This window comes from Melitaea cinxia, chromosome 6 (genome assembly GCF_905220565.1).
Source record: "Melitaea cinxia chromosome 6, ilMelCinx1.1, whole genome shotgun sequence".
Classification (NCBI taxonomy): domain Eukaryota; kingdom Metazoa; phylum Arthropoda; class Insecta; order Lepidoptera; family Nymphalidae; genus Melitaea; species Melitaea cinxia.
This window is the reverse complement of record NC_059399.1, coordinates 7,674,846-7,688,152: the sequence shown is the minus strand read 5'-3', so window position 1 is coordinate 7,688,152 and position 13,307 is coordinate 7,674,846. Positions and strand designations below refer to the sequence as shown.

The 13,307-nt window shown below is 31.2% G+C and overlaps 2 protein-coding genes across 3 annotated transcripts in view; both read left to right on the top strand.

Annotated features, from left to right (window-relative positions):
- LOC123654298 overlaps nucleotides 1-13,307 on the top strand; it is a 139,718-nt gene that overhangs the window by 93,645 nt on the left and 32,766 nt on the right. Inside the window, exon 10 of the mRNA XM_045590213.1 lies at nucleotides 2,088-2,156. Within this exon, the coding sequence (XP_045446169.1) occupies nucleotides 2,088-2,156 (69 nt within the window). The remainder of the gene's footprint in view (nucleotides 1-2,087; nucleotides 2,157-13,307) is intronic.
- LOC123654297 lies at nucleotides 5,675-7,700 on the top strand. Of its 2 annotated transcripts, none has more exons than XM_045590211.1 (2): nucleotides 5,675-5,846; nucleotides 6,302-7,700. In XM_045590211.1, the coding sequence occupies exon 2, from the start codon at nucleotides 6,346-6,348 to the stop codon at nucleotides 7,156-7,158; it is 813 nt and encodes a 270-aa protein (XP_045446167.1). In that variant the 5' UTR covers nucleotides 5,675-5,846; nucleotides 6,302-6,345; the 3' UTR covers nucleotides 7,159-7,700. The 2 variants fall into 2 exon arrangements, with proteins under 2 accessions (XP_045446167.1, XP_045446168.1); XM_045590212.1 differs by lacking the exon at nucleotides 5,675-5,846 and adding an exon at nucleotides 5,857-6,122.

The window sequence follows — 13,307 nt, the reverse complement described above, 5'->3', positions numbered from 1 at the left end:
CACAGCCACCACCCCCACAGCCCCACAGCCCTTACGGCCCAACTTTGCCTCCTGTGGTTATAGCCTGTAATTAACGTAGATATGTGCAGGATAAACTTTACCAACTATTGGTGAATTCGGTAGTAAAATTAGTAAGGCTACACCAGCCCATAAACTTTTTTTTACAGTTTTGGGTAAGGTGTAATAAGTAAATGTGAATTTTGAATTAAAGGTGTTCACGTGTGTCTTTTAACAATATTTATACAAATAAATAAAATTGTAGTGTCTGTTTGTAATATTAAAAAAACCGCTTTTTACTAAATGCATATGGGTGTGTATACACTATACTTGTACCAAAATAACATTTTTTACATTTTTTGTCTATCTGTCTGTCTCTTTCGGCTAATCTCTGCAACGGCTGGATCGATTTTGATGGGACTTTCACTGGCAGATAGCTGATGTAATAAGGAGTAACCTAGGCTACTTTTATTTCAGAAATTTATTAATTTTATAACTCCGCAAACTGAACAATAACTTTTTGTTAAATTCTACGCGGACGAAGTCGCGGGCACATCTACTAAAGAATAAAAAAAAGACACAAATAAAAACCAAACTAATACAATTAACGAATGCTTACTGAATTCCATTCCAGGTGTTTTTTTTTTTTTAATTTTACCAGTAAGCATGTTCCTTTAAATAGGCGAGTAACTAAATATCATCATTACAGCCTATACAGTCCACTGCTGGACATAGGCCTCCACAAGTTTACGTCAAAAATAACGTGAACTCATGTGTTTTGCCCATAGTCACCACGCTGGGCAGGCGGGTTGGTGACCGCAGTACTGGCTTTGTCGCACCAAAGACGCTGCTGCCCGTCTTCGGCCTGTGTATTTCAAAGCCAGCAGTTGGATGGTTATCCCGCCATCGGTCGGCTTCTTAAGTTCCAAGATATATAGAACTAAATATGTAACACCTATTTATGTTTGCATTCCTGAATAATTTATGTTTTTATATTTATATTAAGGTTTATAAATAATCAGACAATTATTCATTGGAACGAAGCATTAACTATATATGCTACCCACCCAAGTTAAGTTGGTACTATCTAACAATTATATCTTATTCTATTGAGTAGTGAAAATATGAAAACGTGACAGCGCCATCTACTTCCGTCGAACGAAACTTATAAAGCTGAAGTGAGCAGAGCCATCTATTAAAAATTACGTGGTATTTTTACGAAAGACCCGTAACAAGAGCTTTTGTTGTTAGCCATGGTACACTAGTTGGATGGCAGTAGTAGCTAGAATGTAAGGCAGTCTTATTGTTAGTATGCTGTATGATCCGGGAACCTGACTTACCGAAAAATAAAGTCAGCTGACCATAACATGGTGGATTATATATACGTTAGCTAGCTGCTTGAACATGAAAAAAATTATATTTTCAATGATTTCCTCTCAACTTAAAATTTACCAGTTTATATGCTACTATGAATAAAAATTAATGTCAGCTTGCTGTATCTGAAAAATATGTCAGCTGGTACCTTGTAAGATGTAACAAAAAGTTCTTTTAGTCATTTCCTGCCACCTTAAAATTTGTCGGATTATAGTTTTTTATAATATCTTGAAGAAAAAATAAAGTCAGCGGTCATAAAATGGTAGATTATACGTCAGCTGGCAGCACTTGTACATGAATTTCAATAATTAAAAGGTACCGAATCGGATACCGATACAAACAAATGTTATATTATACTTCGGTAGGTATATGTATTATTAAAAATATATAGCGTCTATAAAAAGTTTTAAATTATAGTTGATATACGAAATGGTACAAAAGTTACAAATACAATTAATTAAATATAATTAATTTAACAAAGCACGTACAAAGTAAAATAAATTGAATATGAAATATTTAATTAATCATTCTTTTTCTGATACTTTCATTCATTAGGAATGAATTGTTTGAATACCTAATGTCGCTAAAGATGAATAAGCGCTCATTATATTGTTTGATTTACTCTTATTTTTTTGTTTTAAATAAAAGTATAAGAACTCGTGTAGGTATTGTATTTATTATTCTTTACAGGTAATAAATATAGATTTTTGTTACAGGAAGAAATTTCTGTAAAAAAGTACGATTATCGGGCTACTCAGCTTCATCTTGCTGCAGTTAGAGCTCAGGTAAGTCACTAAAATTTTCATTAAAATAAAACATATCGTAATTAATCCCAATGTATTCATATACTTACTATGTCACTGCCCGTGTGGGGTTGTATCCTAGCCTACTTGTAATCCTTGTTAGCTTTAGAAGAGCTTAAGAGAGAAAATTGTCACCCAATAACCAATACTCTTTTACAAGTGAAAACTAAAACAAAAAGTTTTAACTGTGGTAAGTGGAGTTATTAAGATTCGTCATTCATGTTTAGTTACAAGTACTAAAAATGTTGCTAGAACAATAATATAACTTTCGACAAGAATAGCCCTTTAAAATCGTTTCTCATTATTGAAATCCTGTTTATGTTGTAAATCCAATGCTCAGCATTCAGCCATTAAAAATTCTAGAAGTTACAGCAACTCGGGCTTCTACGTACTCGTATTCATGTCTTGTATTGTATAATAGATGTATAAAACAGCCAACAGAAATAAAATTGTATATCATATTGTGTAACATGTGATGCGCTGTACTCGTACAAGTGTACATGCCTTAAGCTATTAACATAAAATCCCCTTTTTAAAACCAGCAGAAATAAAACACACGTAGTTCAATTGAAAAGGAGACCTTCAACTTCGCAACAGAGATCACATTCAACGTAAATAAATGCTCGACCGCTTCTCGGCATAGTGCGCATGCCATGTTGCGACAAGTCTCCTAGCCATGCGGAGCGGGCATACGAGCTCTAATCAATATATTTCAATCTTTCCCGCTATTTATTTTCGACCCCTTACTGATTAACTATATTCTTGAATTATACCGTCTATAATTTTAGTAAAAAGTGTAATTTCAAAAAGTGACATTTTCGTGAAAATTTTCAATTGATCCTTGTGAAACGGTAAGTAAATTGTATTTTATATAAAAGTATTGGTTAAATTGAAATAAAAATGTTTTTCATGTAGATACAAAAATTAATTGAAAACAATAACTAAATAATTCGTAAAAACAAAGTGAACAGTGTCGCATTGCGCACAGCCTCCCACTGTGTTCCCACTTATTCAGTCTGAATCTAAGATGAGATCTCGCAGTCTGACATAACCTACGCATTATCGCATCAGCTGTACATTAAAGTAAAAATATCTCAGAAGTGTATTAATAAATTGTTATCGAGCTAACCCTGTTCGTCAAAATTACGGATCAAAAAAGAAAAATTAAAATTCGTGTTAACATGGGTTGGATTTCTGTAAAGAACTATAAGGGTTGGATTTCTATGAAAAACCATATGGTAAGTTTTAATTGTCTTTTTTTAACGTTCAACTAAAGAAAAATTTGATACTGATTAAAAATTATTGGTATTTGAGTAATAGTAATAAACACTAAAAGCAGAAAAAACACTAGTAAGCAGATTACGTAAAGATACCAATAAAACATATTATTGTTACGACATAGTTAAATAAGTAGTTAATTAAATCCTTTATAACTTAATTATGGTCTCGAAATAAGTAATTTAAAAATTACTATAATTCTTGGCAACACACATTCTTTATCTAATGATTATTATAATTCTTGACAATACACATCCTTTGTCTGAATTGTTTTGAGTTTTTGACTTATTTTTGCAAGATATTATTTTTTTTAGTCAAAAACTTTTAATTTAATATGAATTTTGAAAACTACGATTTTTTATCTCGCATATTTATATTTAATAAAGTAAATTAAAAATAAACGAGTGTGTTTAGACCACAAGACTAAAGTAATACTTTTTTAGCAATTCCGGTGAACACATGAGATCAATTTACTTAAATGTGGATATCGATATGATATTTTAAAAAAACCAGTGTGCTTTAGACCACACGATTGAAGTAAAACTTACGCCTATATATTTTCACTAACTTATATCTCCCGCCCGTTCTTATCACGCATTCACTAGCTTACTTAGCTAGTGTTTAGGTCACATTGATATCACATTTACGTAAATTTACGTCATGGGAATAGGCCTGCACTGTGTTTTAGATATATGAAACGTAAATGGATATGAGAGAAAGAGAGAAATAAAATGTGTGCTCGCACCTCTCTGTCTTGCTCCATTCACCTCGCCCGATCACACTTTTCGTAACGCTCTCCTTACGCATTTACCAGCTTACTTCCTAAGTCAAACATGCGTAAGGAAGTTTTACTTCAATAAAAATGAGAAGTTTTTCTACTATTTTCATGAATATAGATTGGTTACAGATATGCTGTTTTCATGCATTTTAGTACTTTGTGTTGCCTTCGCGAAATCGCAATATTGCTGTTATGCGATTCGACATACTTTCTACTGGGTTTTTGAGGCGATGCTACGGCATATTGTGCCATTCTTTTATCAGAGCTTCTTTCATTTCACGTAACGTGATTGGCAGTGGAATTCGCTGACGTACATTTCATTCTAGCTCGTCCCATGCTCAATTGGATTTAAGTCGGGGTTGCGTGCTGGCCACTCCATGTGTGTGATACTGACTTCTTGAAAATAGGCATTGTTTTGCATAAAAACGGCATTCTCGCCCATGTCCCGTAAAAATGGACCAACGTAGTCATTCAGAACTTCAGTGGCATATAAAGATGTGTAGTTTAAGGTTCCATTTTCTATCACTACCAGCTCAGTGTGGCTGAAATCCGAGCCCACTCATGAACAGAGCCTCCACCAAACGTTACGTTTTCCTCTATAAGGCTTGGTCATAGCTCTCCGTTCCCTCTCCCGTTCTCTTGGATAAACAGAATCTAGACTCATCTGAAAAGCTAACTCTTGACCAGTCATTGTCAGAGTTCAACTATTGTCTACCATAATCCTTACCATACCTTGAGTTTTTTGATGTCTTTCTAGATTTGGGCCTTAAATTTGCTTCAAACAGGCGTTGCTTGACTGTATCCGTACCTACTCAGATTGTTTCCTGCAGCTTGTAAATGATGATTCTTTACTTCCAACAGTCGTAAAAAAGCGATTTTTCAACATTGTTGACACCATAAAGCGACCGCTTTTTATACAACTATCAAAAATAAATAAATAAAGTTTTATGTACCTAAGTACTTTATTATTTTGTGGCGTTTAATATTCTTTAATTTTGTTTTTATATCATAAACCTAGGTGCGATACTTTTGAAGGTATTGAAGATTTTCTAACCAACCCTTTTTCTTTGCGGTCCAGTGTATTATGAATGTAGGTCACCAATGTATTTAATTTCATTTTTACGTAAAGATAGTCTGTAGTAAAGTGTTCGTAGCGACACAACTGCATTTATATGTTGTTATCTCTTTGTGCTTTTTGCTTTTATTGTTTTCAATCTTATACCCATATTATTTATAAATAATCAATAAAAAAAATAGACATATTGTGCAGCAATATTTTCTAAAATCATAAATTAATGGGTTACTATATACCTCCTTAAAATTATGTTACCTAAAGTTAATTTTATCAAAGTGTATAACTAAAGTTAAAAAAGGGTGAAGAGTTTTCTTTGTTCTATTGGTAATTTTTACCTATAAAAAACAGAACGCTGCCATACCTGTTTTCCTGCGCGTTTACGGCGCTACTAGCGGACATATCATGAACTAATATGCGTCATTTAATAGTTGATTATGGTGTGTTATTTGAGACGTGTTTATTTCCATGATTCTATTTATTTATTTCGTGTGAGTGATATAACTTGTGAATAAATAACTATTTTATAATAATATTTATGAAGGTGAGTTTTTGCCACATCTAATTATTGGTTATGTAATTCATTGAGGTATTAAATTGAGATTGATAAGACAAATGGAAATATTACCATAAGGTTTAATGATAATTTTGTTTAACTGCAACATTTTTGTTGTAAATTTATTATTTTATGAGCATTAGAAATAAACGTAATTCGTTTTTCGCATTTTTTACTGATGCATCATATAACCTCAAAGTGATTTCTTATTTCACGAAACTTACCAAATTTATATATTTAACGACTGTAATTTGTCATAAAGAGGTATGAATATGTATTTTCCTTGCATATTATTGTTAATTGCTAGTAATAATAGTATGTATACGCATGAATTTTAGTATCAACAGTTTATAGATTTAGGCGGGAAACATTTTCTTTCGTATACACCACGCACTTTCTAACATCGCGTACTTTGTTTGTTATGTTTTGTTTTTGTTTTACAGGTGCACATTACATGTCATCCTTATACATAAGTTAAACTAACACAATGAAACATATATCTACCGAAAAATCAAAGAAAAATGGCTATCAGTCAGATGATGACAATGTACGGTATAAAATCAACAAGGAGTATTTTAATGGAAAACAAAGTCCCAAAACCGTCAAAAGACCTGATATAATCGACGTAGATGATGAAAATGTCCGTTACAAATTTCCTACAACCCTTTCAGCATCCAAGTCTAAATTAATAGAACGGAAACCAAAATCGAAGCCTAAAATTAAAGTTAACTTCTGGAGTAACAAGCAAGCAGTAAGAAGACTAAATAAAGCTGAAGACAAAGAAGTTAGTAGTAATCGTAGGCATACTGTTGGTGGTAGCATTAATGAACTAACGGCCAAACCAAAGACATCTACTGTCAAAGTGCGCAAACGAGTCTCTTTCCTGCCTTCGCCTCTCTTTTTAGATAATCATGTACCCATGGTTACTGTACCAGATGACTTGACAATACAGTTAAATGAAGAAGAGGCAAATGACCTTGGTGAAGACCTTAACCATGCCTTTATAAATAGTCAAAGGGAAGAAATAAAATCAAACGATAATTCAAAAAGAAAAGGAAGATCTTCAACAACAACACAAGCCAGTCCTAAGCTTGCTAAACGTAAAAGGAGTTCTGATGACTCTGAGTTACGATCTCAAGGTAACGAGAATGAGTTGGAGTTCTTCTCAAAATACGTTGTACAAAAACTAAGAAGAATGGAGACTAATCAAAGAATTTACTCCGAAAACCTTATTAACACAGTCCTTATGTTAGGTCAACTGGGTAAATTGAATGGTAAATCAAAAATAAATGAAGTATAATATATTTACATATTTATATTATGTACTTTATACATGTTTACACAAATTGTTAGTATACTCCAAATAGATTTGGAGACAATTGTTTTTCACCAGAGATACTGTTTAATTCTTACTAAATTGTGATTCATCTATTTTGTAAAACATATAAGTATTTAATAATTTATATCTTTCAATTAAAATTTTAGGAACAATATGTTTCTAAATTATAGTGTATAAGATTTTTTAAATGTACATTATGTACATAAAGAGCACCAATAGTGACTTTTTATCTTACATGAGAAGCTACTATTATTTAATATTGTTTCTTACGCTTACAAACAGCCAACATTTTAATATCTACTCTATTTTTAGTAGTTAATATTGAGATTTCACTCTATGAGATAATAACAGTATCACAGTAATAGCATGACCATACACACTACCTATTTTTTATAATTTACAGTAGTTTACTAGTACTTCCCAATTGAAAACCATTTTTTTTTTTATCTAAAATATTATTAGCCTTATAAGTTATTGAAGTATACAATTAAAAGTAACTAAAATTTGTAAATTTTTTCACAAATACCTTAAATGTGAAAATATTATTGTAGAGTTTATAAAATGTTGTGTATATTTAGATATATTTAAATATTTTATAGTTATAAATGTTCCACATGTGAATAACTGATCATTGTTAGCGTAGATAAAAATATATTAGAAAGATGTGAGTAACACTTTACTACATCTATGAAATGTTATTATCGATGGCTCCTAAGTATACTGGAGTCAACTAACAATTTTCGATAATTTCATTTTTTAAGATATTAATAATATTTACTTCATTTCCTATCTATCTATGTTAAAAAAAAATCCTAAAAATAAAATTATCCCCATAAATAACGATTCCTAAAAATAAATTATCCCTATAAATAACGAAAAAAAAAACATTATTTCATAAATTAATAACATAATATGAATTTTATTTTACACAGTTTAAGGCTATCAATATATTTAATTCAAAATGATTATTTATTTTTTCTTGATTGTGTTAACATTTGAAATATTATAAACCTTACACTCTTCTTATCGACTTCCTGTTAAGTTAGAAGTAGAGTTAATTCAGTATGCTTAGGAGCCATCGATTTATTCTTAATTTGAACATTCATCGTACGTGAATATATTTCTGTGATGTTATTTCATGAAAGTATAGAATCATTGTTTAACTTAAAATTTACATTGTGAGCTAGTTAAAGCTAGAGTTATCTGATAATGCTTTTTTAGTATTTGTGTACATTAAGTAATTAAAGTTGTTCAATATTTGTTTACAAAGATTTAAACATGTTAACTGGCTTGTTTAAAAAGAGTGGATTCTTTGGTTTATTATGAAACAAAAACAGCAAATATCCTTTGCAAATTTGTGTTTGCACCAAGTTACAAGATCAACATATTATTTTTTAGGGTTCCTTGTTATTGGTCTTATTTGTTTGTATTAAAATGAACTGCCTTACTAATAAATAATTATCAAAAAATATCTCTTTTTTTAATGATCATTAATTGAATATAAATAATATTACAGATTTCTATTCTGTAAATTTTAGACAAAGGTTATGAAAGTAAAATAGACTTATTGTAGGAATGACAATAAAATGTCAAGAATGTCTCATTGAAATAAATATTATCCTGTTTACTTTCTTATGATAATACTAAAACTAATTAAACTTGCTTATCAATAAGATATGTATACCAACTATTTCTTAGACAATAAACGATCTGATTTTATCACAAGCTAGTAATCTAGTCCAAATCCAGGTAAATTAAATTACTATTGTCACAAGTATCGACTGTCTGTCGACAATAGTGATTTACTTATAGTTTTTTTTTTTTTTTTGCTTTTTTGTGTAAATCATTAGTTTTGGTCTTTTATTCTAAGGTTTTGGTAATTTAATGCAATGTATAGTAGCGTTTCCATATTTATACTTACGTCAGTAATCCGTCACTATGTCGTGCTTCCCAGATAAATATGACCTTTAACATCATTAATCGTATGACGCCACCGTTGTCACATGATGTCAATTTTTCATATTTTAGCTTTTATACTGGCTTCAGAACGAAACCTAATAACAAATTTTCGGAAAACTATTAGGCTTTAATAGTAATCAAGCAAATAAACAGTGATTTTTATACATTGTGTGAAATAATACTCCTGCATAAAATATTATAACAGTAGCGGCCCAGTTTTTCCTCAAATCCACCCATCTGGTCTAATTCAATGCATTACAGATTGCCTCTTGGTTTGATTTCATTTTAGGTGGATGATGACCTTTTCACTGCTTTTAGATCATAATGATAACTTTGCTTCACCTCACTCTCCTTGTTATACTATTTTAGGTGCTCTAATTTTTCTATCGATCTTTGAATTCGCTAAGACCTTTGTTTTTTTTTGGTACTATTTCTGACTATATTTTCGTGCATTGAAATCTTATAACAACCACTCTGATAAGATATACATATAAATAATAACGATGGTTGTATTTTTACATATATTTATTTCCGATCTGGTTGTAAGTCCTTGTAGGTCTCTCCACCGTGCCTTGGAGGCTGTCGGTCCCGGTTGTTATCATGTACACCCGATAGCGATCGTTACTCGTAGTAGTGAATATATCCGTCATCCCGCAGTGGAGCAGCATGGTGGATTATTAAGCTCCAATCCTTCTCTTACATGGAGAAAGAGAAATCGATCGATCGAAGTCTTATCCCTCAATTATGGCCATTTAACAGCTACAAGCTGTTACCGGTAATAGCTCTACTAGTATATGACGAGATGACAGGGGTTTTACAATATCAGCATTACCAATCTTGTGATTCCCGTACTAATTAACGATAAGTTTTACAATTGTGTTAGCTTGCAAACGAAAAAAACCCCGCTTTAATTACATGGACCAATTATACAACGTAAGTAGATAGACGAAACGATAGTCATATAATTACGTATTATTAGGGATCACTTAAAAAGTACTTGTCAGATCAATACTTTATTGGTAAAAAACAAAGCGTTTTTTTTTTTGTCTTTTGGGAGCTAATATAAAATAAATTATTATTTTAAATTTAGAACAGATGTTTACACTAAATCATGACAAACTCGAGCCCAACAAAGGGATACGCGTAATGGCTACCAAACAGTAGGTACCGGTAACACTTAACTGTAACTAAAAAAAAGAAACATACGTAGGTAAATATCATTCTAATCCTTTTGGATTTCAGTGATTTAATCGTTAAATACGTGGTCTGTCGACATTTTACGCTAAGTCAAAGAATTTATCCTAGTATTATTTTTCTACATTAAATTAAAATGGCCAATGTGTGTATAAGTCATACACATTGTCGCAGTCTAGACAATTGTGTTTTCCGGACCCCTGCATACTTTTCACGCCATACTGATGATCGTTGAATGCGAAAAGTGAAATAAAAATACCTTTCGTTTTTCCTTCCCTTTCTTTTTTTCATCCCTTCCACTTTCGTAAGAAAAAGATTAATACTATAGCAAAAAGAGCATAGCGACAACATACGGGAACTAAACAGTAACTTACGGGTAACAAAAATCAATTATAGAGTAGCACGTGCGACCTTCTGAAGCACTATTTGTTATACATAAAGTGATGAAACCACCAAACAAAAGAGTGTGACAAATTAACCTTGTGTAGGTAATACCTACACTTACGTAGTAGGGCGTAGCAAACATTGACACGAAGAATACGCCCTTAAAATTTTGTCTCTCACTGTCAGTATTTTTTATTTCAGCATAACTATAACGTTTTTGTTAAATAAATTAAAAGTAAAAAAAAACTTAAAAAAAACAAGTTTTGTTTAAATGCGCTAAAAAATAAAATAAACTTCTATCTCTATATATTAAATCTATTACTATCAATATATGTATAAAATCATAAATATTAATATATTGACCCTGATTCTAATATGTGGTGGCGAAATTTCATAGGTAGGGGGACAAAGACAATTTCTCACTATTTATGATAGTTAGCACGATGGCAATAACCCTCGTTTGTCAGTGAGTGAAGTCAGCGTCCAAAAAAATATGAAAAGTTATTTTTTCTTCATAATTTTGATCGAATTTATTACGTACGTTTTTTAATATTTTTTCTTAAGTAGTATGACATAATAAAGTTTTAAAAAATATGATTGTTATGCGAACCAAGCCGTCATTTTAGGCACCTAGGCGAGTTGTGACAGCTTGTCTGGAACTGAGGTAGGGTAGAGCAGGAAATTTACAGCTCAAAATATGAAGCAGCTCGACTGGGGTCTCAACCTTACAGAAGATCACAGCTAAATAATATTGCTTTCAAGCGATGTTGTGTTCCTGTAGTGAGTAAGGTGACCAAGCTCTGGAAGGTTTGGGGGTAGGGTCGGTAACGCGTCTGCGATGCTTCTGGTGTAGCAGGTAGGCTAGGCTTCGGTAAATCGGTTACCATCAGTCGTACGCTTGTTTATCGACGCAGTTGAATAATATAACTATGTAATAGAAATTTTAATCTAAAAATGCACAATTATTTCGCGAATAGAGAAACTAAAATCAAAAAAAAATACCTACGTTAAAAAAAGGAAAAATAATTACTTGTCAAATTTATCAAAAATGACTTCACTAATAGTCTAAGTCACTATCACTATGTTCCTAATATAGATACATAATTATCTAAAATATAAGACTTTCGATTTAGCATTTTTATATATAACATTTTAAGTTTATTTCTATATGTAAGTATATCTAGGTTGGCGTTGGTATTATTATGGCGTACTACTATTATGTTGTCTGGAAGATATGGCTAGATAGCCATGAGTCTGCCCATTGTGCTTCACGGTCTGTAACTGTCTTTAAATACGTTTAATGATTTAAATGTAGTTGTGGTGTACAATAAAGTATAAATAAATAAATAAATAAATATTACTCCGAAACTGTTGTTGAACTGATTGAAATAAAATAATAATTGTCGATCGAAAATTGATAAAAGGTAAAATAAAGCAACCTAAATGAAAAAAAGAGATACCGTGGTAATCCCGTCCACGAGATAGAAAAATAATGTCTGAGAGCAATAATAAAAATTTCATAGAAAAGTGATTTTCACGAATGAGTGTATTCACGGTCGGAAAGTGGCTGTTGTTAATAAGCGGTTGCTGGGAAACGTCAGAGGCGGACTACATCCAGCGCCTAGCTCAGTCGACTCCCGCCCGCCCTCAGTTGCGGGCTTAGTCCTTACAACGTTATGATATCCTAGTACTCAAACTTTATCTTTATCTTCATTTAATTTTTATGTTCAAGTGATGTGTTATATAATACAAACTTTAAATGTGAAGTGATCAAATTTCAGTTATTATTATAATTTTATTAACAAATTAATCTATTATTATATATATTTAAAAGTATGTAAAATTTATTAATTTTACTAAAACATGTTACACCAAATTAATTTAATGAATAGTTTAAAAGTAAAATTTTCGTAAACGATTAAGTTATTATTTTAATTAAAAAGAAACAAAAGAATTGAAGACGATTTAAATTTAATAATGTACTAAATATTAATTTATATACTAAAATAAAAATGGATATAGTACATAGATTACACTATCTAGTTCTATCGCAAAAGTCAGATTTAATGACTATGGAACGAGAGCAAAGAATACGTATGCGACGACAATCAAGTCTTCCTGAATATAGCAAAGCTAAAAGGAAACAACGGCATGATCCAACATATAATAATGACGTGAGTCCCTTTTTTAATAAGTTAATTTTCCATTTTTTTTAAATCTAGTTAGTAACTGTTTTTATTGAAAATAATGAGCACCTTTCGCGTGGCGTACTATTTTTTCGAGTATTATTTTTATTAGTATTAAATTTATCTTCAAAGAAATTTTCCACGTTGTTTCGAAAACTACCCCTTACTGTTAGCATAGCGTAAGCCGATAGGTCCGCTCTGTTTTGTTTGCTAACGTAATACGAGCATAAATTCAATATACGAGTCGTTGTCAAATATTAATATTTTATAAAAACTTGGAAAAATGCGAACGCTCACAGAAATTGTATGTATCCTATCTATTCATATATTTGGATTGTAAAATTATTTATTTACAAATAGTAAACGTTTAAACATTCGATTTTTTTC